This window comes from Mustela nigripes, chromosome 6 (genome assembly GCF_022355385.1).
Source record: "Mustela nigripes isolate SB6536 chromosome 6, MUSNIG.SB6536, whole genome shotgun sequence".
Classification (NCBI taxonomy): domain Eukaryota; kingdom Metazoa; phylum Chordata; class Mammalia; order Carnivora; family Mustelidae; genus Mustela; species Mustela nigripes.
The window spans coordinates 105,742,239-105,766,174 of NC_081562.1; the positions used below are offsets into that span (position 1 = coordinate 105,742,239).

Consider the following 23,936-nt stretch of genomic DNA (forward strand, 5'->3'; position numbering starts at 1 on the left):
TTGAGATTAGACTGATGTATTTCATTTTCTTGTTTCCTTTTTTACTTTTCAGAGTTAGTTATCTGCTGGGACCTCTGGACAAGAATGCAATTAAGAGAGTAATGTCTCTAGAAAGATAATATGTTAGTTGTTCTGCGACTTTCTTGATGTACCTGCATTGGGGGATAGAAGTATAATGGTGACCCAGTGAACAATCAGAACTACCACCAGCATTTATGCTGTTAATATATGGACAGTTGAACCTGCCTCTGAAGGCTTCAGCAGCAAATAGAAAGAACAAAAAGGTTTTGTAGCCAATTAAATAAAGGCAGTGCACTAACCACCGAAAAATCATAGTAAATTTAAAATTGTTTACAAGGAACACAGTAAATGATCAATAAACCTTAGCTTTTTTAAAAATGGCATATTTCAAACAACAAAATATTAATTACCCCAAAAGCAAATACCTTAGGTCCCAAATAATACTCAGTACCTACCCATTCAGTCTTTATGAAGATAAAGCATTCCTTTCAAAATGAGTTCCTAGAATGTGTTACAACCAACTAACCCATATTTAGAGTAAATGTCTGACACAGAAACAATAGAACAGGAAGAGAAAAGCAGGCTATAGAATGGACTAGTTAGGAGTCTTTCACTCTGCACAATCCATCCTCGTATTGAAGAGTCAAATGGTCTGAGAAAGTATGTTCAGATACCATAGATAAATGGGTCGCAGAAATGGAATACTGTGGAATTTTCAGCTAAAATCTACATTGAACCTGAATACAGGTTCCTGTATACAGATTCCTGAATACAGGAGCAACTCATCTGTCTTCCAAAAGACCTTTTCCCATCTAATCTTACTTAAGTGGAAAGGAGGTTAAAATAAACACCTCAGAAGATCACTGTCCTCTGTCACCGTATGTCATCAAACACTGGCCTGTGAAGTCAGTTTGAGAACCTAGTACATAAGCAAATAAATCCTTACACGACACAACAAAGCTATCAGTACTTCAACCAAAAATCTCTCATCCCTTTTTACAATTTAAGTACTTTTCCTTAACTATTTGGTAAATATGGGATTGGGAGAACATTGCCATTTGTCATTATATTTGATACAAACAGAAGTTGTCATACAAGTTCATTTTTTAACTTCTTTTTGCCAGAAAAGGTATATAACGATTGTTCTGCATAGCTATAGAACTCATGTAGCCAGACCTCATCTCTCATAGTTTTTGGTAGGACTTCTGCCAGTGGGCTAACGTTGTATGTGGACAGAGACATAACTTAGGGATCCTATAAGGCATCCTCATTCTACTTGGCAAGTGTCCCCATTCCCTCTTGAGATTATGCAGTGGCAGTTCTACCTTGTGGGAAATGCAGTTTCTTTTCTAAGTGGCCTGCCCAAGTCGGATAGAGAGGAAAAGAAAGAGATAAGGGCATTTCCCACATGACTGACATGGTTAAATATGTCCCAAAGAGGCCAAAGTGATTTTTTTTTTTTTTTTTTTTTTTTAGTGGATAGATTTGGGAACTGTGCTATTTGGGCTGTTTCCTATTATTTCACATAGTAAACTCCATGGGTTTTGTTTTGTTTTTTTAAAGCAATACCCTTTGACATGGAAAGAAAGGACAGACATCTGGGCTATTACATGGAATGAATCTTTGTCCTGGAAAAAATGTCAAATTCCATCATTTTTTTAACTTTTCAATTTGGACTTTGAAAAATTCTGGAATGCAAAAGACTCTTACATTTTTAAAATCAGTTAGCACTTCAGCATGAAATGCATTTAAATTAACTTGGAATTTATCTTTGATTAAGAACAAAGACCTAAAACATAAATTTTTTCATCTGAAGTCATATAGTGGTGAGGTAGTATCTTTCTAGATTCCATTTACCCATAAGAAATTTGACTTCTCCATTACTGCCATTTATCACATTGTCCCCTTCCTCTGTAGTCATATTTGTCATACTTTTTTATGCCAGTTTGCCTATTCAAACAAACATTAATTACCTAAGATACCAGCTTTTTCAGCCTTGCAGTCCAGATGTGATAACAACTATAGATACACACACAGAGAATGGGAATAAGTGGAAATCCCAAAAGTGAACCCCCTCCCCAATTTGTTTTCAGTGTGTCAGTGAAAGAAGACAAGGCCAATCTAAAAAAAAGAAAAAAGAAATAGGGGCTGCATTGCTTGGAGGCCTCAGGGATGTGGTATGTGGTAACAGAACCATGACTAGGGAGTTTAGTTATTAAGGTGCAAAGTGTGCATTCATTTAAAGGAATACTGCTTTTAAAGATTATGCTTTAGAATTCTTTATAAAATTTTCTGCAGTGGGTATGCATTTATGGTCAGAAATAAAATACAATTATTTTTGAGAAATAGGTGATGTTTGTGGAAAATTACCCAACTCACCACTCTCCAAATCCTTTGCTTTCTTGACACAATTCCTTCTTGGGCTCCTACATGGTTCAGTTGGTTAAGCATCAGCCCTTGGCTTGGATCCTGATCCCAGGGTCCTGGGATGGAGTCCTGCATCAGGCTCCGTGTGTGCCTCTCACTCTGCCTCTCTCCCTCTCTCTCTTTCTCTCTCTCATGAGTAAATAAAATCTTAAAAAAGAAAAAGAAAGAAACAATCCCTTCTGTGACTGGCAGTGTTCATATGTCTATCATAGGTAGGAAATGCTAATGAAGAACTGGTACCATGAGCCTGCTGCTAGGGCTCTTGTATACAGCCCAAGAACCTTCCACATCAGCCCCTAAATGTTAAACCTTATCCTTGAAGAATTGTGTATATGAGTTTAAAAAATAAAATAATGCTGAGTTGATCTACTTTCTCTGGTTTATATAGCCAGGCCTCAATTTCTATAATGTGTAATACTAGATAGGCCTAAACTCTGAACTCTCATCTTTTTGTAAGCTAAAGATTATTTTAGCCATTCAGCTCTCTTAATTACTTCATGGAAATAACATAAAAAAGCAGGAAATGTGATTTATTTATAAAGCAATCATTGAAAACCATGTTTTCTAGGAATACATGATATTTGAGTAGTACTCATAATATTGAATAGATTAACAGTATATCAAGCAAATTAAAAGCTGAATTATAAAAGTTTATAAAAAGACATGGAGGAAATCAATGTTGTAAATAGTAGTCTTGTTGGAACACTTATAGCCTATTTTATTATTTATTTTACACTTTTTCCCCATATTTTTCAGAGTCAAATATGTATTGATTTCATAATAAAAAATTTAAAACTTTGTTCATTTAAATACTCTGAAAGAGAAACAAAGGAAAGCAGCAGGAGCCAGCCTCTTAGGAGGCCAGGGAGAAATCAGTGTCACTTTTGAGAGTAATACCAGTCCTCGTTTCTGTAAATGAAGATTACTGAGCTCCTTATTCATTAGGTGGGTCAGAGGTGTCCTGTGCATGGAAAATGCCAGCCTAGTGAAATGCAACAGGTGCACTGTAAGCCCTGGGAACATTTTGAGAATTGCCAGCATTTTGGTGGGGCTTTGCAGCTCTCACAGCTGCTGTGTGTCAAGCAGGTGCTGCTCTAACACTTTAGCATTCTGAGATGTGAGATCCAGCCCAGCTCTTCCCAAGCACACCAGCCTTTGACCAACTACCAAGTACCTAATCAGAATGTTGTCATAAGGGCCATCAGATGAATTTCTGGGCAGAAGCCATCTGTCATTTAATGTGTTTCCAAAGGGAGCAAAGAGATAGTTAATCATCCAGGGTGAAGGAAATACAAAAAAATAAAAAATAATAACATAGGACTGTTTTTCAAGAAAAACATCAAACCAGTCTTACAACTGAGAGAATTTCAAAGTCCTTGGCTGTGAGTCAGGTGTTTGGTGTTATATAAGGATTTATCAATCACTGTTTAGAAGGAATATCGGATAGCTCTGTGAAATGAATGAGGGGAGCTTAAGCCAGGTTGAGGCAGATTTAGTAATAAGTTCACTCATCACATCTCATGGCCAAGAAAAACATGCGCCTTCTCCAGAGACAGAATTTTTCTTCCATTCCAGGAAGAGAAGGAACATATGAAGTATATGTTGTCCAGGCTTTCAGTGAGCAAATTTCACTAGCAGTTTTTTGTAACCACTCATAAATAAATGGGAAGAGAAATCGTGAGGTAACTGGAGTCTTTCTGTATCAGGAATGTCATCTTTGTAAAAACAAGTTAGTCCTGTGTTTAATCCCCTGCCTAAATATGGAACTCTGTTGATAGACTAAGTCGACATTCCCTACCTGTCTCCAGAAACGGTTGGGTGTGACAGTGTAAATGTGCAAGTGTGTGGAACAGTATCTTTTATAATCCTGAAGATTTCAGTGGTGCTTAGAGGAGCTTTAGTCTTTGGTCAGCTTTCTTTGACTTGGGAGGCATGAAGATATTTGAACTTCTTGTTTCAGAATGACCTTGACTTTCCTCATTTTTTTCACTTCAGATCATCCAGCCCCTCTTAGAACTTGACCAAAATAGAAGCAAATTAAAGTTGTATATTGGACACCTGACAGCCCTCTGCCATGACCGAGACCCCCTGATCCTTCGTGGACTCACTCCACCAGCTTCCTATAATTTGGACGATGACCAGGCAGCTTGGGAGAATGAGCTGCAGAAGATGACCCAGGAACAGGTAAGCCCTCACTTGAACTTTGACAAGACCTTGTTAAAATTCAGCTGCTAGGGGCACCTGGGTGACTCAGTTGTTAGGCGTCTGCCTTCAGCTTGGGTCATGGTCCCGGGGTCCTGGGATTGAGCTGCACATCGGGCTGCCTGCTTCTCCCTCTCCCTCTGCCTACTGCTCCCCCTACTTATTAGCTCATTCTCTCTGTGTCAAATAAACAAATAAAATCTTAAAAAAAAAAAAAATTCAGCTGCTACTTAGGTTGGTGCAATTAGAGCCCCTTGAGAAGTTCAGTGTTCAGATTCAAGATTCTTAGCAATGGGCAGTTCTTCAACAGATATAAGAATTACCGTTTGCAAGAAGTACCCTCAGGGTGACTTACTCAAGTATCAGAAAGGGCTGATTAGAGAGGTGAGGGTTGGAGTGCCTGGGTGGCTTAGTTGGTTAACGTCCAACTCTTGGTTTCTGCTCAGATCGTGATCTCAGGGTCTTGAGATGGAGCCCCAAGTTGGGCTCCATGCTCAGCACAGAATCTGCTTGAGATTCTTTCTCTCTCCTTCTGTCCCTTCTGTGCTCATTGTCTCTCTCTCTCTCTCTCTCTCTCTAAAATAAATAAATCTTTGAGGGAAAAAAAAAAAAGGAGAGGGTTAAAGGTAGTCTGTTAATATGCTATACTTTATTTCATAAAAGTGATGACCACTAATAATTACGGCCACTGAAGGAAAATCTGAGCTAAGGATACTTTGATAAAGGATTTTTTTCAAGATTTTTTTATTATTCATTTGAGAGAAAGAGAGGTAGACCACAAGACCCTTGGGGAGGGTCAGAGGGACACAGAGAAGCAGGCTCCCCACTGAGCGGGGAGCCAGACCTGGGGTGGGGGGATCACTCCCAGGATTCTGGGATCATGAGCTGAGCTGAAGGCAGATGCTTAACTCACTGAGCCACCCAGGTGCCCGCGGATAAAGGAGTCTTGACAAGTCAGTAGCAAGTATTTTCAGTTGTCTATAAGGAACAGTGGGTCACAACAGACTAAGTTTTTAAGTGAAAGAACCATTAGATGAATTAATTTAGGTGCTCTGCATGCTACATTTTCTACATACTATTGCCTGTAAAAATCCAGTGATTTTTGTTGTTGTTTGATAAAGAAAGGCTAGTCTGGAGATAAAAACTGAGGATAAAAGAAATAGATAGGGGCGTTTGGTGGCTCAGTCAGTTGAGCGACCAACTCTTGATTTCAGCTCAGGTCATGATCCTGAGATCCTGGGATCAAGCCCCAAGTTGGGTCCCTGCTCAGTGGGGAGTCTGCTTCTCTCTCTCCCATTGCCCCTTTTCCCCCGATTTATGCTTGCAAGTGTGCTCTCTCTCTCTCAAGTAAATAAAATCTTAAGAAAAAAGGGATAAAAATTGATGAGAATAGCAATAAAGAGCAGACATGGAGAGTGAAGGAAAGAAAACTAAATAAACAGAAAAAGAAAACAGTTTTAAAACATTAGCTCTGAGCTCCTTTAGTTGCTCTTCACAGAGGGGTTGATGATATCCCTAACTAGGCTACGATCATACCAACAGAGAGACTTAATTGCACTCATGTTGTAAATTTACTAAAATTCTCCAGAATTTTGAAAGTATATGCTATTTTCCAGCTAAATCCTTGCGATTTGTTAAACAGTCATTGTTTACTCATAGTGTGTGAAGAAAAATTATGTTAAATACAGACACTTCCATGGTATAATATTAAAGTCAACCCACAGATCAAGAAATACAGATTAGAGGCTTCGAGCTCTACTTACTTCTCCATGATATGGATATTGCCTCATAGTAGACATATTTAATAGCCTATAGTTTTCTGCTTTACACTATTTGATGAGTAAAGGTAAGACCTACCTCTCAAATTTAGCATGTTGCCATAGAAATTTTGAATTCCCTCTTGAAAGAAGGAAGAATGTAAAGGACAGAATAAAGTTGGACTCCCAATAGCTAAAGGATATTAATAGCCATGTAGTAAAAACGTAATTGAAAGCCCACTGGAAGCAGAATGCATGCCGAGTTAATTTTAAAAACTTTCACTTCCAAATTTTACAGAAGAACAGTGCTTCCTGTGACGCCTGAGTACTCAGTGAAGCATTTGCTTTCAACTCAGGTCAAGATCCATTCCTCTCCCAGGGTCCTGGGATTGAGTCACCTCAGGGCTCCCAGCTCAGCAGGGAGCCTCCTTCTCCCTCCCTCTGCTGGTCCCCCTGCTTGTGCGGTCTCGCTCGCTCGTGCGCATGTGCACTCTCTCTCTCTCTCTGTTAAATAAATAAATAAAATATTTTTAAAAAAAAATAACAGTGCTTCTTAAAGCACTGACATAGTAATGTATCAAAATTGAACTGACATTAAATTATGTCTTTGTATAACAGCTTGTCTTTGAAATGAAAAAAGTATTTTTGCTTTGTTCTGTTTTTCAAATATGCTTCAATGGACTTAACGTAGTTTTTCTAAGGGAAAAAATACCTCCAGGGTGAGACCAAAATAGGAAATTTCAAACTAAGAATTTTTCAGAAAGTTTTAAATCAGTGAAACCAAGAATTCATTAATAGGCTTGCCATTATACATTATGTTACAATCAAGCTACTATAATCATCAAAAGAGTTTTGCTCACATACATGAATTGTGTTAATATGTTTCATCTTGACTGAGAACGTTCTTCAGTCACTGAAGTTATTGCCTAAGTCTCTTTAGCAGGCTTCCCTGGGAACCCTGAAAAAGAGAGGACTTAAGTTATCTGTAAAGAAATACAGCAACTAACACCACCTTCTGTAAGCTTCTCCTTGGGTGCTAAACATTGGTGGAGAAACCAGCCAATTTTCTTCCACCTCACCACACTAAGAATTGAAGGGAACAGTACAGGCTCTTGAGAAAGATGACCCCCTAGCACTGCAAAATGATTGGTCTGTGAAAATATTATGATCGAGGTTTACTATAGTTTTTGAAGCCCAGAAAACATAAGACGCGAATCATTGCCAAATACACACATTGGTTTATTTTGTGTAGAGGGGTGTGGTGTGTTTACATTTTTGTTTTGGGGAATGTAGAGGCCTCTGCAGCTGACATTTGTGTTATCCAACTATGTGTGCCCAGTGCCTTTCACTGCCACTGTGTCTCCCCCCACCCAATAACACCCTCATGAGGACAGGAAAGAGCCTTGTCTATCCCCAGAATAATGCATAGCAAGTAGTATCTGCTCAGTAAGTATTTGTTGAATGAATAAGAGAAGACAGATTGGATAAACTCCATACTCCTTTATTATATCCTACAAGGCTTTCTTTCATTGGCCTGTTTATTAAATGCACTTCTCTTCTCATCCTAGCCTTGAAGCATACCCAACCACTTAATTTTAAACTACTAAAAGTTTTTATACTTTTTCCCTTTTGCCTAATATGCCCTTCCCTACCTTGTCTCCCGGACAATACCTAAATAGGAATCTATTTAGTTTTTAAGTTCAGCTCAGACATCATTTCTTCAATGTACACATTCCTGAAACCCTAGACAGAATGTGCTGCTCCCACCTTGGCGTTTCTGTAGTACCTACGACAACTTGTTGTACTTGTTTTTATATCCATCTTCCCATTCTAGCCTTTCTGTTAAAGACATGAACTATATAATATAAATTAGCACCATATCAACAAGTACCACTTGCGCAGTAACTTAAATGAGTGAGTGAATTCTAGTGAGTTCTGCGTAGTTATCAGTGTTTTCTATTTGAGATTCTTATTTCTCCAACCAGGAAAATCTTCACTGCTGGAACCATGTCTTATATTTCTAAAGTGCCTAGCACAGTATTTGTTTCATGTATATACTTAGTATATACATATATACACAATATATGTTCATACATACTTAGTGTATACTTATACACACAGTGTAAGTTTTGTATATACTTAGTGTGTACTTATATACACAGTGTATGTTTAATATATACTTAGCTGATTATTTATCTATTGGGCAACCCAAGACAGTTTCCTCCAGGCCTTTCAGTAGCTTTGGATAAGCTTACTATTGATGTCAGGAACCATTCAGACTCATCCTGAGTCATAACCCTGTAATCTGCAACAGCCCAGCCTATAGAAACGTAACCTTATATCTGAAGATTTACCAGAAATTGTTTTGATTCCTTTGCCTTTTTAGAACATGGCTACCATACCAACTTAACTTACAGATTTGCTTATTTTTCTTACTTACTGGTTTTTGTTTTACATATCCTGAGGCTCTGTTATTAAGTGAATACACATTAATGATTATTATGTCATCTTGATGAATTGATTATTTTATTATTATGTGACAGTAACATAATCATTCCAGCTTTCTTTAGGTTAATATGTGCATGGTATATCTTTCTCCATATATTTGCTTTTAAGCTGTCTGGGTCTTTATTATATAAAAAGAGTTTCTTGAAGATAGCATATATTCCACCAGCACCGGGTACAGGTCTAGGGGGCAAGGCTATGTCTTCCTCCTTGGTTCCAGAGAGCAGGGCTACCTCCTATGTTCAGTAGACCAGGCTATCACCCAGGGCCAGAGGGGTGGAGTTGCCACCCCAGTGGACCTGGAGGACAGAACATCCAGCCAAAGAGGATTATTCTTGAGCCTTAAAACCTAATGGAGTTTACCCTATGAAGTTTTGAACTTGGCTTGGGATCCATGACCCTTTCTAAAATAGGAATGTCTAACCTATGCCTGTCCTACCATTGTATTTTAGAAGCAGATAATTTGTCTGATTTCAACAGATTCACATCTAGAGAGGAATTTTTGCCTCAGAGACTCAATGATGCCTTGAGTCTCCTCTGCCTTTGATTTAGAGGAGATTCCAGATTTAGAATTGAGGCTGAAAAGAGTTAAGACTTTTGGACTGTTGGGATGTGTTATGCATGTGAGAAGCACATGAATTTGGGGGGTATGAAGATGAGGTATTATGAGCTGAATTACATTCCCCAAAAATTGTATACCAAAGCCCTAACTCCCAGAATGTGATTGTATTTGGAGATAGAGCATTCAATGAGGTAATTAAGTTAAAATGAAGCTGATGAGGTAGGCCTCAATCCATTGTGACTGGTGTCCATATAAGAAGAGGAGATTAGAACCTAAAGAGAGATGCTAGGAATATGTAATCACAAAGGAAAAAAACATGTAAAAACACAGAAAGAAGGCAGTCATCTGCAAGCCAAGGAGAGAGCCTCAGAAGAAACCACCCTGCCAACACCTTGATCATGAACTTCTAACTTCCAGAACTATGAAAAAATACATTTTTTTTCTGAGTGTTGAGCTACCCAGTCTGTGGTACTTTGTCTAGCAGTTTTGCTAAATATGCCTTCTTTTTGAAAGATACTTTCTCTGGGTACAGAATTCTAGGTTGTCTGTTTTGTTTTTTAATACTTTAAAGATGCTGTTACATTTTCATCTGGCTTCCATAGTTTCAGATGAAAAGTCTTTTATATTCATATTTTTTTTTCTTGGTCATGTTTCTTTTTTATCTAACTGCTTTCAAGATTTTCTTTTTATCTTTTGTTTTCAGTCATTTGAAAATAATGTGGCTACTTGGATTTTTCTTTATATTTCCTGTTTGAACTAAAACCCTCTTTTGGATCTCTAAGTATCTTGAGTCTGTGTTTTGTTGGCTTTCATTAATTTTAGAAAATTCTTGGCCATTATTTCTTCAAATATGTTTTTGTCCTTTCCGTCTTCTTCTATAACTATAGTTGCATATTTGTTAGATCATCTAATCTTGTCCCACATCTTTTGTTTTGTTTTGTCTTTCATATTATATTTAGAGATTCCTGCTATCCTTTTGGATAGTTTCCATTGATCTGTCTTCAAGCTCACTTGGGTTTTTTGTGTGTCTCATAATTTTTTTATTAAATGGCAAATATTATATATGAACGAACAGTTGAAACTGAGGTCAATAATATTTTTATCTGGAAATAGGCATTCCTCTTTCATAAGACCTTTAGCATTGGAGACTATTCACATAAGGCAGTAATTGAGGGGCGCCTGGGTGGCTCAGTGTGTTAAGCCTCTGCCTTTGGCTCAGGTCATGATCTCAGTGTTCTGGGATCAAGCCCCACATTGGGCTCTCTGCTCAGCAGGGAGCCTGCTTACCCCACCTCCTCTGCCTGCCTCTCTGCCTACTTGTGATGTCTCTCTGTGTGTGTCAAATAAATAAATAAATCTTTTTTTTTTTAAGTCAGTAATTGAGCTGGATTTGAGTTTTGTTTTTGCTGTTGTTACCTTCACTATATCACAGACTCCACATTTCCTGTTGAGTTACCACCATCACATCTTTAACATAAATTCTAGAGTATTGATTTTTTTTTTATTTTCCTACTTTGTTCTCAGCTTTTAGCAGGTTCCTGATGCCTGTGTCACAGAGGGCTCTTGTTGTATGCCTTTGCCCTTCTCCAGGTGGCAGACTGCTTTTGTTTCTCAGTCCAATACTCATTGGGGGAGGGGCAGGGGAATTTCTTCATTTTTCTGCTCCAGACTTAGTCTTAGGCAGCCTCAGTTTCAGTGTTCCTGCCCCATCTCCAGTGACAGACAATTCTCCCTGCTCTTTAGTGCAAGGTCTAGACTGCGGAAAGATTTCTTGCCCTTCCCCAGTAGCAGCAGACTTCTGCTTTGAATCAGTTAAGACAATGGGGGCATGGTGGACTTTCTGTCTCTTCTCTGGTGATAGATTTCTTTGCCTAGTGTCAATGCAGAAGGTAGGCTGGATTTTTTACTACTATAGTGGCAGCCAGTCTTTGCCTAGGAACAGGGGTCATGGGGGCTCCTGCTCTGCTCCTCATAGCACACAGCTTTTCTTGTCAAAACAAGGTTAGGCTCTAGCACTTCTGCAGCACATGATTTTCGCTTTATATCAGAAAAGAGTCCAGGGTCAAAGTGTACCTTGGGTGCCTGTCTTCTCATGGCAGCCATTACCACTTATGCTCAAACAGGGCCCAGAGTGTGGAAAGACTTCTAGTGCTTCTGCTTTACCCTCAAACCTTGCCAGGCCCCACATTCCTGTATCATAGAGGGAGGACTGTCTCAGGATTCCTGCTCTGCCCCTTATCTTTCTAACAAATATACTGTGACATCCAGTAGAATTCTTAGGAAATATGAGGATTGATACCATTTTTATTTTTGGTGTTGCATAAAATTGACAGAACTGGCATTGACTTACCCTGATAAGTCCTTTTTGGAAAGGTAGAAGATTGTGTAGGCCCATAGCACTATTAAGGTTTTTTTTTTTTTCCAACCTGTCAGACTTAATAGGTTGGTAGCTTAATCGTAATTATAGGATAGCTAGATGGCAGAATGTGATGAATTCTTTCTAGGCTCTGCCTTGAAACAGTTCACACAGTGACTTTTTCTGAATTTTGTCAGTCTTCCCCCAAATTTTATACTCTCTGGAGTTGTCTTTAGTTAAAAGTTTTGATTGGACTGAACTTGATAGATAGGTACATGGATAACAGGCAAGCGTATATACATTAGTGCTACTGGTATCAGCCTCATGGGAGATGATAAGTGGTAGATTTTAGTTCCTCATTATTTTCAGTTATTATTTTACTAAGACTCTGTCTCATGAGCCCCTATCAACCTTGGAATTTTCACTTGTTCTAAAATCTTGAACATGAAAAATTCTGACCCTACATCTCTAATCATATCTGGGCTTTCTTAATTTCAGGCTTCCTATCATACTGTGTCCATGTTGTTATCTATGAGAGCAATCTTAAATATACATATTTTAGGAATCACAAAAATGTTTTGCAGAAGATTGAGAAAACCTATAGTTGCCATTTTTTATGTTATATGTATTTGGTTGCAGTTTTGGTCCATATGTTCTTCTCTGTGTGTGGTTGTACCAAATTATTTTTAATGAAATTTCTTAAGCATTCAGACAAAGTAGAGAGATTAATATAACATCAACTTTATACTCAGAATTAGCAAATATTACTTTGTTATATCTACTTCAGGGGTTTTTTAATACTAAATATAGTTAAAGTCTTTATGCCCCTTCTCAGTTGCATTTTTCCTTTTTCATCTATAGTGGCAATCACTATCCAAATCTGGTGTGCATTTTTTCAGTCTACATTTTTACCTTTTTAATAAAAAACACTTACTTGTTTCTATAAACAATATGTAATATTGTTTACTGTGGTACAAATTTGGAATGAATGATACCAAACTACTTAGGCTATAAATCTTACACCATTTTACATATAATTCTGGAGCCCCGAAGAAGCTTTCTTTGAAAAAATAGATTGAGGTAGTGTCAAAGTAGAATGCTATTATGGTACAAAGTGGCTAGTGCTAAGAAGAAGTTTTGTTAAGTTCAGTTTTAGATTTTAACATCTTCTCTGTTTATTTTAGTCCCCATATTTGATCACTGTCTGTTATCTTCCAGAATCACAGCTCATAATGGCAATTCCAGATCTGTGTTTCCCACACTACACTTCTACCCACTTCTCCTGCATAAGGTGCCTTTATTTCTTTGCCAGACCCTCTTGCCACCTCACCTCTTGGACAGGAAATCTTGTTAGTGTCTCCCTGAGTCCAGCATTGACACTAGCTAACATATGACAATTTAATCTACTCAAGGAGTTGGGTTATTGGTTCTTAGGGCAAGTATTACAGAACCATGGAAATTGGTGAATTTTCACCTAAAACTTGTCAGTGTATACAGACAATTAGAGGCTTTAAATTTTCAGACTTATTTTCATTGAGCTCAAGAATTTGGGTCTTGATGTATTTGGGATGGATACTGATGAGTTTAACGCAAGTGTTACATATGTCTTTTAAAAGGTTATATCGAACATACACTACATATCATCTCCTTGGTTTCAGAAAAATACGACAAGGTGGGACACTCCAGATAATTGCAGGTGCAGATATTAGAAAGACCACACCCCTATGTGTAAGCTTTCTCATAGCTGCAAGTGATTGTATCAGACTTTACAATGAGGTGAGGAAATATTTACAAGTCTCCAATGGCTCTCCTATTCATACACTTCTGTGTTGTATAACATGATTTCCCTGCAACAATGAACAACTTTTCAACTTGTCACCAGCACAGTGGCTCATAGAAAGTGAATGTGGTGACCAGGGTGGAGCATAATATTATTCATGGGTCAGAGTACCCTGATTTGAAGATATTGTATGTATTGTGATGTACACACACTGGCCAGAGTCAATATAGTCACCAAAGACTATATTGGGAATACCTATAGTTAATTGTACCCACTTTTCAGTATTTTGGTTTGCAGGTGAATGGATACATGCATACATACTTTATATTTTAAGGACTTCATATTTGAGTCCTATTCCTTTGGGCTTCTGTCTCTACACTGTACCAGGCATACATTGTTCAAATAATGAATTTAAGGCTATTTCATCTCCAGCTGCGATTTTGTCAAGGTCAGACAACCACGTAAACTTGGAACAGGTCACATTTGAGATCATTTGTGGCCAGAGAAAGCTTGTTTTTAAATATCTTGTATACATGAAAGAACCATTATTTTATCTTTGAGATCATTTTTTCTAGCTCACATTATTTTTACTTCTTATCATAAAATTAAGAAGTTATATTCACAATATTATATTCATTCAGCTTTGAGGTTAAAGGGAGCCATGTTCCAAAAGGATGGAATGAATAATCAGAAATCAGTCTAGGGCGCCTGGGTGGCTCAGATGGTTAAGCGTCTGTCTTCTGCTCAGGAGGGTCCTGGGATCGAGTCCCGCATCAGGCTCCCTGCTCAGCGGGAAGTCTGCTTCTCTTTCTCCCTCTACCTCTCCCCCAGCTTGTGCTCTTTCTCTCTCTCTCTCAAATAAATAAATAAAATCTTTAAAAAAAAAAAAAAAAAGAACTCAGTCTAAATCTTACAATACTCCAAATTGAGTGAGTAGTCTCGAAGCAATTCTTCTCCGAAGGAATAGAGGATATCAGAATCTCCTGAAGAACTGTCCTCAACTCTGCCTTCCCATCTTCATGATTCTAATAATCAAGGGGAAATGAGGTTAGAGAAAAATAAGGCAAATCCCGAAGTGAGCTCTCAGGCACTGTCAAAAGAGGAGTTTGATTGGTTATACAGTCTGTAGTGTCTCACAAGATTAAAACAAACTGGGATTCCCCATGGGTCCTCATCTAGGATCAAATTATAAGCTGCATCTTCAACCTTCTTCCGGTATACACAACAGTGAGTTTTATAGGCTTTTTTTTTTTTAACATCTCAACAATATAATAACACCAGAGTTCATTTAAATAGAAATGACGTTAAGGAGATCCTAAATATTGCTGCCCAAGTACTCAGATATTCAGGACTCCTTGGAGACATGTTGAGTCTAACGCCGTGTGTGGCATAGCACAACATAAATCTAGAACATCTCACTATACCAGAAAGTAAGGAAGTGTTCCAAGAGTGGTTGAATATATCAAAAGGACATGGGGCTGTCAATGGCAAAAATTTTGGAGAATGTGAACAACAAAATCAATATTGATAATAGATTATAACCCATTGAATAAAATAGAAATCTATAAATCTATACTGGTATAAAAATGTAAATGGATAAACAAAGGGGAGGGAAAGGAAAGCTTTATCCTGTGAGAGAATGTGAGCTAATAAAGGAGGAAGGAATGATGGAATTAGAGAACCACGATTTGGCAACCATCTTAGTAATAACTGCTTTGGGCAAGAATCATCAAGAAATGTGAAAACCAGTAGATAAAAGTTTATATTTGCATAGTCTGAAGGTATCTCTTCATTAATAAAGTATTTCACTTAGCATAAAACTCTTTTAGTTAATTTACATTGGAAGAATCTAATAAATAACATTTAAACCAAATGACTAAAGTTAACGTCACCATTAGTGGGACAAATCAGCATTACATGTTTTCTGATAACATGCACTGAGAAGAACTCAGATTTCTGCCAAACAATATGTAATCTAAATTTAACAATTAGGAAGCATATACAAAGTTACATGTAGATATAATAAATGAATGATAAAGCAAAGATAGTGAAATATTAGCAATTAAGTAATCTGGGTGAACGGTTGGACAGTTCTAGTATTCTTGCAACTTTTCTGTAAGTTTGAAATTTTTCAAAATAAAAAGAATTAGGGGGGCGCCTGGGTGGCTCAGTGGGTTGGGGCCTCTGCCTTCGGCTCGGGTCGTGATCCCAGGGTCCTTCTATCGAGCCCCGCATCAGGCTCGCTGCTCAGCGGGAAGCCTGCTTCTCCCTCTCTTTCTGCCTGCCTCCCTGCCTACTTGTGATCTCTGTCAAATAAATAAATTAAAATCTTTTAAAAAAATAAAACAGAATTGGAGGACAATTGGGTGGCTCACTCAGCTGGGCATCTGCCTTTGGCTCAGGTCATCATCCCAGGGTCCTGGGATTGAGTTCCTCATCCGGCTCCTTGCTCAGTGGGGAGCCTACTTCTCCCTCTGGCTGCTGCTCCCCCTGCTTGTTCTCTCTCTTTCACTGACAAATAAATGAAAAATTGTTTTAAATAATTTAAATAAAATTAAAATTTAGGTCAGTAAATATGGGGTTCAGATTTTCATCATCTTGTGAAAATGGAGATGCCTAAGAGTATTGAAAATATTAAGAAGTGTCTAGACAACTCTAAAATATTACCTATAGGCAGCAACAAGATGATACAATCAGTTACAGAATGAACTTTTTGTATATTGACTGATTCAGTGTGGGGTAGACATAAGAAGGCAGTTTTTAGTTAAAAAAAAAAATCTTACTAGATCTGTCAGAAAAAAAAAAATGGACAGCTGTATATGAAATCAGTTCTTTACTGGAGGAGAAACTGCTCAGTTGGATTGTATAAGGAATTCAGCATTGGGAGAGAATTTGAGTCAGATTATTTGTAAGGTTGGTTTTTCACCCCCCCAACCCTGATTGTCTATTATTCTAACATAAACACCCTCCCCAAATTTTAGGACTGCATTTGAATGTGACATTGTAGCTCAAGCAAAAAATGAAATAATTAGGGGTGCATGGGTGGCTCTGTGGGTTAAAGCCTCTGCCTTCAGTCAGGTCATGATCCCACAGTCCTGGGATCAAGCCCCACATCGGGGTCTCTGCTCAGCAGGAAGCCTGCTTCCTCCTCTCTCTCTCTCTGCCTGCCTCTCTGCCTACTTGTGATCTCTATCTGTCAAATAAATAAATAACATCTTTTAAAAAAATAAAATAATTAGAAGACTTAAAAAGAGGAAAATAGAAATATTTTAAAAATAAACAATTGTTTCAAAAGGGCAGCTTACATAGAAAAAAATAAAGATGTAGAACTCAATTATAGGGTTAAGGCTTTTGTCTAAATGGTGAGGAAGCCTGTGTTTCTCCTTTTTTCTATTTCTTCTGAGAGCAAAATGAGAGAGTATATTAAATTACATAAAGAAATATTTCAGTTAAACAAGGAAGGATCTGTGAACATGGAATTAATTTCAAAGGGCTGTCTTAGAATTTCCTTTCAGAGAGATTTAAAAACTAACGTTGAGTCTAGACATTTAGTGCCCCTCCCTAACCCCATCATATTTGTCAATATTGTGCCCATTTGATACAGATCATCTCATACTATCAGTAAATATATATAGCCTATATAATGAATGATTGAATATTTTTAAAAAGCGGGAGTTTTCATTTTTAAAACTTTAATTTTAAAATTAAAATTTAAAATTAAAACTAAAATTTTAATTTTAATTTTAGGTAAAGTCAGTGTTTTGGGTTCTAAAATTGTGCCTTTGTAAACAAGGATTAGCAATGGGTAGTTGTTTTAAGGACTTTAATTTAAAAATGTCTTTTAATTTCAGGTATTAGCCACATGCATATATATAGCTATAAGTACCCCCACTTTAGCAGGCATAGAAATGTAAAACACTAAACAGAACATTTTTTTTAAAATTGGACTTTATCAAATCTTTAAACTTGTGTTCATCAAAATGCTGGGAGAAAAATATCCACCGTGTGTGTTAAGCAAAGAACTTCCATGAGAAGATATTTTAAAAGTCTATAAAAAAAAGATAAAATAATAAAATTTTTAAGCAGGCAAGACTTGATTGAATAGACACTTTACAAGAAAAAGATACACAAATTAGGCACATAAAAAATGCTCACACAGTTGAAAGCCACAATGAGATTGTACTAACTACAGTCCCACAAAAAAAAATGGTTGAAATTAACAAAACTGGTAATACTGGTTGTTAGTTGGGGATGTGGAGTGACTGTAACTCTGAGAAATTGCTGGTAAGAATTTAAAGTAGTATAAGACTTTGGGAAACTGTTAGGCAGTTTCTTATTAAGTTAGATATACTCCTATAACTCAAGAGAAGTGTCCACAAAAAGATGAATACAGGAGTGTTCATAACAACTTTATTTGTAAAAGCCCAAAACTGGAGACAATACATGTGTTCATTGATAAAATAGATATTTTTAATTATTTTGTGTCATGTAATGGAAACTAAACAATAAACGACAGTGAACCAATATAGGCAACTTTACAAATGAACCTCAGAAACACTCTCAAGCAAAAGAAGGCAGTTACAAAATAAAATGTAATTAATGTATGATTTCACTTATATAACAATTTATGAACAGGGTAAACAGTCTATGGTGGTAAAAATTAGAACACTGATTACCAAAGGAATTGACTAAAAAAGAGAGTACGAGAGACTTTCTGGGATGTTGAAAATGTTTGGTTGTGGAGACAGTTTATGTGAACATATGGTTTTATCGAAATTCACCAGATTGTACACTTAAAGATCCATGCATTTCACAATATGTCAATGATAGTTAAAAGGAAGACAGAAGGTGCCTGGCTGGCCCAGTCAGAAGAGCATGTGACTCTTGATCCTTGGGGTCGTGAGTTTGAGCCCCATGTTGGGCATGGAGCCTACTTTTAAAAAATAAACTTTTTTTTTAAAGTTAATAAAAAGTGAAAACAGGAAAAGCATACCCCACTACCAGTCTCTTTTTAACTTATTAAAGCAGTTTGACTGATAAGCAGCATCTGCTAAAAAGCTAAAAATGGAATTTCTCCTTAGAGTGCAAATTTTTTTTTTCCACCATGAATGCCAGCCTCCCATCAGGGGCCCAACCACACTGGAATGAACTTGTATCAGCCAGCCTGCTCTGTGGATCATGGAGCTTTGGATTCCAGCTCCCTTTCCCAGCATTCTGTCCCATTTTTTAATTTCCAGGGAAGTATTGTTCTAAAACTTGGCTCAGACCTTGTCCTCTCCTTGGATTCCTTCTTCCATTTGTTTTCTTGATTTTGATCAATCACTCTTTGGCTTATATCCCTCTCTTTTCAAGGTGGTGAATCAGGGGGGTTTAATGCTGGGGCAGTATTGGGCACAGAACCTAGAAGTCATCTCCCTCACTCAGGGAAGGCATCAATCACCCGTCACAACATGACATTTCATTCTTCTCTCTTGAATGCATTTGCACAGATTGTTGTCCCACACAAGTGAGCCAAATGGACTTATGCGCTATTGGGGGACAAGAGATGGGGGCAGCAGGAAGGGAAAATAAAGGGAGAAAGAAAAAGAATGGTTCTTTGTGGGGCAACAAACTTTGTTCTGGTTCCCAGCCTGACTGTTTCTGATCTGGTTTTCTTCTTTCTGGGATGTTTGAACTTGTTTCCTCAGCTCCGATGTTGAACTCTTGTCCAAAAAACTAAGAACAGCAGAGTGTGAGAGGCTGAGAGAGGCAAGGCCAGCAATCCAGCAAAAATAAATGCAGAGCTGTGAAGATAAATGTGTGTCTGTATAGGAACTGGGCTTGAGAATGGGTGTGTGTGTGTGTGTGTGTGTGTGTGTCTCTCTCTCTTAACAAATTTATGAGAAACACCCTGTGGAGTAGCCTCACCGCTTCTCTCCCTCTGCTTTCACAGAGTCTGGCACTTTCTCCTCCCTCTGACAGCTGCCATTAACCTTTTTCTGCAAAGAGCAGAGTATCTTGCCAGTTGGATGTTGAAAATCTGGCAGAGACAAGCTTGTTCAAAAAAAGGAGGGAGGAAGATAGGGAAGAGCTTGGCAGACACCATAAGAGAGGATGGGGGCTGACAGGGTGCTAAGCTGGACTACGGGACATAAAACTGTTGCCTTACTTCTGATAAAACCCCCAAAAGCTGAGTTGGGCAAAGGAAGAAGAAATGAGGATTTGAATACAGAGGTGGTAAGGACCTCTTACGTAGCTGAAAGGACACAGTTACTAAGTTTTATTTGCAGCTCCCCAAACTCCCAAAACTACAAACTCTGTGCAGAATGTAGAATAATCTTGCTTATGGAGAGAGAGAGAGAGAATATTAAGAGACCCAGCTAGACCAAAACTTTTTTTGATAGAAAAGATCTCTCCAACCCTTTCCTTTCTTAACTTGTCTCAGAGAAGGGGACTTCTCCTGTTTCTGTTTTGTTGCAGGTCTTTCCCTCTGCTTCTTGACTAGGATAGCTCTTGGTCCTCATTACTGGGGCCTAACCCCAACAAGCCTGGACTAAATAAAAGTGAGCATAAAACACCTACTCTGAGTTCACCTCATGTGTCCTTGGCTTTGCAGCGAAGAAGGCAAGAACGTTTTTTTAGTCCCGTTTTTATTAGCTTGGTCTTGCGCTGGACTCTTCAAAGTTCTAAAATATGAATATGGAATATTTTGTTAATTACAAACCTCTGTATTTATAGAGATCCTAATGTTTTCTAGCTGCCCTAATTGCATTTTCCCCTTTGTTATTTAAAGCATTCCCATGGGAGAAGAGGTTAATACTCCTGATATCCTAGAGCTCCTATAGAAGCAATTATTTACCATCTTGGAATTTTAATGAGTCTTGACAATTACTATAGTCCAGTATATTAAACACAGGTCTGTCGTCTCCAGTGTCATCTTATAGAGGTAATGCTCTCCCAACTAAGCAAGGAGAAAATTAATCCTATGGATACAAAACAAAATAAAATAAAACAAAAAAACCCATGACCAGCATAGACAGTGCAAATTTTAAAGCCAGTGGAACTTAGAAACTTTGGAAATGACAGTTTTTTGGTCTCGTCAGAGCATTTGAAATAAATGGCCCTTAGCTTTCTTCCAAACTATTTAATTCTTTACCAGTGGTTTGGTGGGACAGTCCAGAAATAGAAGTAACTTAAATTTTTTATGGGTAGTATCTCCTGTGGTGTATGCCAGGGGCTCTCAGCCATGTTTGTGCCCCAACACCCCAAAAGGATACAAGGCTCCTATGGTAACAGGGCTAGATGCAACAATAATTCTCTCAGGGAAACCTGTTTAAACTTAGGAAAAAACAAAGGTGTAGGACTGCACTCCTCTCAAGTGGGGCATGATCTCTTAGGTGTAAAATCAAAAGGGTACCCTGCAATATAAGCAATCTTCAGTCTCCATACAGGCAGTACTGTCATTCCTGACTTGGTTTCCTGTGCCCTATAACTTATAATGCCCCACTTCCAGAGAGTAGGGGGAAATGCTGCCACAACCTCCCTTCCTGTATTAGTCACTCATCTGAGGAGTCCCTGCTACGTGAATGAGCCAGCCCTCCTCAGCAGCCACTGGCTGCCATTCTAGCTATTGCTGTTACTCCCTGAGCCTCTAAGAGAACCTCCTGCACCCCTTATAGAACGTCCTGCTGCTGGAGCCGCCTCCATAGAATGAGGTTTTCTGCCAAGCAGAGATGGGACTGGGCCACACTCACTTGCTACTGCGGCAAGCAAAGACGTATTTCTAATGTCTGGAGTTAGAACCCAGAAGGGATCTTCCAACATGTAAAATGTTATGAATGGTGGTTAAGTTCCACGACCCCATACACCAACAATACTGTATTTGTTTGCAGGGCTGCCATAACGAAATACCACAGACAGGGTTACTTGAACAGTAATTAATTTCTTACAATTTTGGAAGCTAGCAGTCCCAAGATCAAGGTGTGGGCAGGGTTGGTTCCTCCTGAGGCCTCTGTCCTTGGCTGGCAGACGGCCACCTCCTCGCTGTACCCTGACACAGCCATCCTTCATGTACACACATCCTTGGTGTCTCTGGGTCCAGATTTCCTCCCCTTCTTCACAAGGACACCAGTCGTTGCAACCAGACACCCCCTACCAAACTCATCTGAACTGTTACCTCTTTAAATACACCTCTTTAAGTCTCCGCCTACAGGCACCTTCTGAGGCTATGGGATTAGAGCTTCAACATGTGAGTTGAGGGAGGGAGCATGATTTGGCCCATAACAAGCATTATGGTCAGTAGTCTTGTGGGGACTACTTGGGAACCTAACTACCACTTAGGTAATTGTTTCTGGCTTTCAGACAACCGACTTTCAAATGGACTCTGGAAACGGCATTCCAAATAAATCATGGGGCCCTGCCTATTAAAAGGTAGGGGGGTACTGCGCAGTTGGTTACTCACATCCACTAATTACAGAGTACTCCCTCAAGGGGGTTGCAGAGCATGCTGGTGATTTCAGTCCAGAATACTGTATGAAAAGAACTTGGTAACTGGACTGTTCTTAAAAACCTGTGTAATCTACATAAAGGCACAAAGCAGGGGGAGTGACAGGGAGCGGAGATCTCACTGTAATTTTAGTGATGATCAGGAGCCCTAAAGATTAGATTTTGAGGGGCGCCTGGGTGGCTCAAGTCAGTTAAGCATCGGCCTTCGGCTCAGGTCATGATCCCGGGGTCCTGGGATGGAGTCCCACATGGGGCTGCTGGCTCTGCGGGAACTCGCTTCACCCTCTCCCTGTCACTCCCCCTGCTTGTGTGCGCTCTCTCTCTCTCTCTGTCAAATAAATAAATAAATCTTTAAAAAAAAAAAAAAGATTAGGTTTTGATTGATGAATTAGGTTTTAACGTTATCAGACTAAAGAAAAACCTTACTTTTTCGTTGAGAATTTATTTTTAGGTAGTCTCTATACAACCCCAAGATCAAGAATCACATGCTCCACTGACTGAGCCAGCCAGGCACCCCTATTTTTACTCTTTTTTTTTAAAATATTTTATTTATTTATTAGAAAGAGCATGAGGGAGTAGGGGAGGGCAAAGGGAGAGGGAGAAGCAGAATCTTCACTGAGCAAGGAGTCCAGTGCAGGGCTCAATCCCAGGACTTTGGGATCATGACCTGAGCTGAAGGCAGACACTTAACTGACTGAACCACTCAGGCGCCCCTAATCCTACCCTTTTCTTTTAATTATTTTTATTAACATATATTATTTGCCCCAGGGGTACAGGTCTGTGGATCATCAGGCTTACACATTTCACAGCACTCACCATAGTACATACCTTCCCCAATGTCCATAACCCAACCACCCTCTCCATACCCCCCCAGCAACCCTCAGTTTGTTTTGTGAGATTAAGAGTCTCTTACGGTTTGTCTCCCTCTTTTTTCCTTCCCTACCCCAAAAGCCCCCACTCTGCCTCTCAAATTCCTCATATCAGGGAGATCATATGATCATTGTCTGTCTCTGATTGACTTAATTCGCTAAGCATAATACCCTCTAGTTCCATCCACGCTGTCGCAAATGGCAAGATTTCATTTCTTTTGATGGCTGCATAGTATTCCACTGTGTGTGTGTAGATAGATAGATAGATAGATAGATAGATAGATAGATATACAAAATCATCTTTATCCTTTCATTTGTTGTTGGGTATCTAGGTTCTTTCTATAGTTTGGCTATTGTGGACATTGCTGCCATAAACATTTCGGTGCATGTCACTACTTCAGTCACTACATTTGTATCTTTAGGGTAAATATCCAGTAGTGTGATTGCTGGGTCATAGGGTATCTCTATTTTCAACTCTTTGAGGAACTTCCATGCTGTTTTCCAGAGTGGCTGCACCAGCTTGCATTTCCAGCAACAGTGTAGGAGGGTTCCCCTTTCTCCGCATTTGATGTAATCCCTAAGCCAAAGGTCAGGTGCTAATATCCTTTTGTTAACTTAACAGGAAAGAAGGATATGATAGTGGCTTAGAAGTAGTAGGGTGGAAGGTTTGGTAAAGCTCCTGCCTATGTGCCTGAAATTTCACTGTTCAGTTTATTCCTTTGAACCAGTTACCCTCCAAAGTATTGCTTTTTTAAATGCAGATATTTTTTTAAATATTTTATTTATTTATTTGACAGAGATCACAAGTAGGCAGAGAAGCAGGCAGAGAGAGAGGAGGAAGCAGGCTCCCCGCTGAGCAGAGAGCCCGATGTGGGGCTCGATCCCAGGACCCTGGGATCATGACCTGAGCCGAAAGCAGAGGCTTTAACCCACTGAGCCACCCAGGCACCCCTAAATGCAGATATTTCTAGGA

At 38.8% G+C, this 23,936-nt stretch overlaps 1 protein-coding gene across 13 annotated transcripts in view; it reads left to right on the forward strand.

Moving 5' to 3' along the window:
• Positions 1-23,936, forward strand: part of ERC1 (ELKS/RAB6-interacting/CAST family member 1) — a 552,388-nt gene that overhangs the window by 503,370 nt on the left and 25,082 nt on the right. For 8 of the 13 annotated variants that reach the window (XM_059403881.1, XM_059403878.1, XM_059403884.1 and 5 more), the window contains one exon: positions 4,444-4,632. In XM_059403881.1, the coding sequence (XP_059259864.1) occupies positions 4,444-4,632 (189 nt within the window). Of the gene's footprint in view, positions 1-4,443; positions 4,633-23,936 lie in introns of those variants that run through there. The other 5 variants (XM_059403886.1, XM_059403887.1, XM_059403890.1 and 2 more) reach the window with 1 other exon arrangement.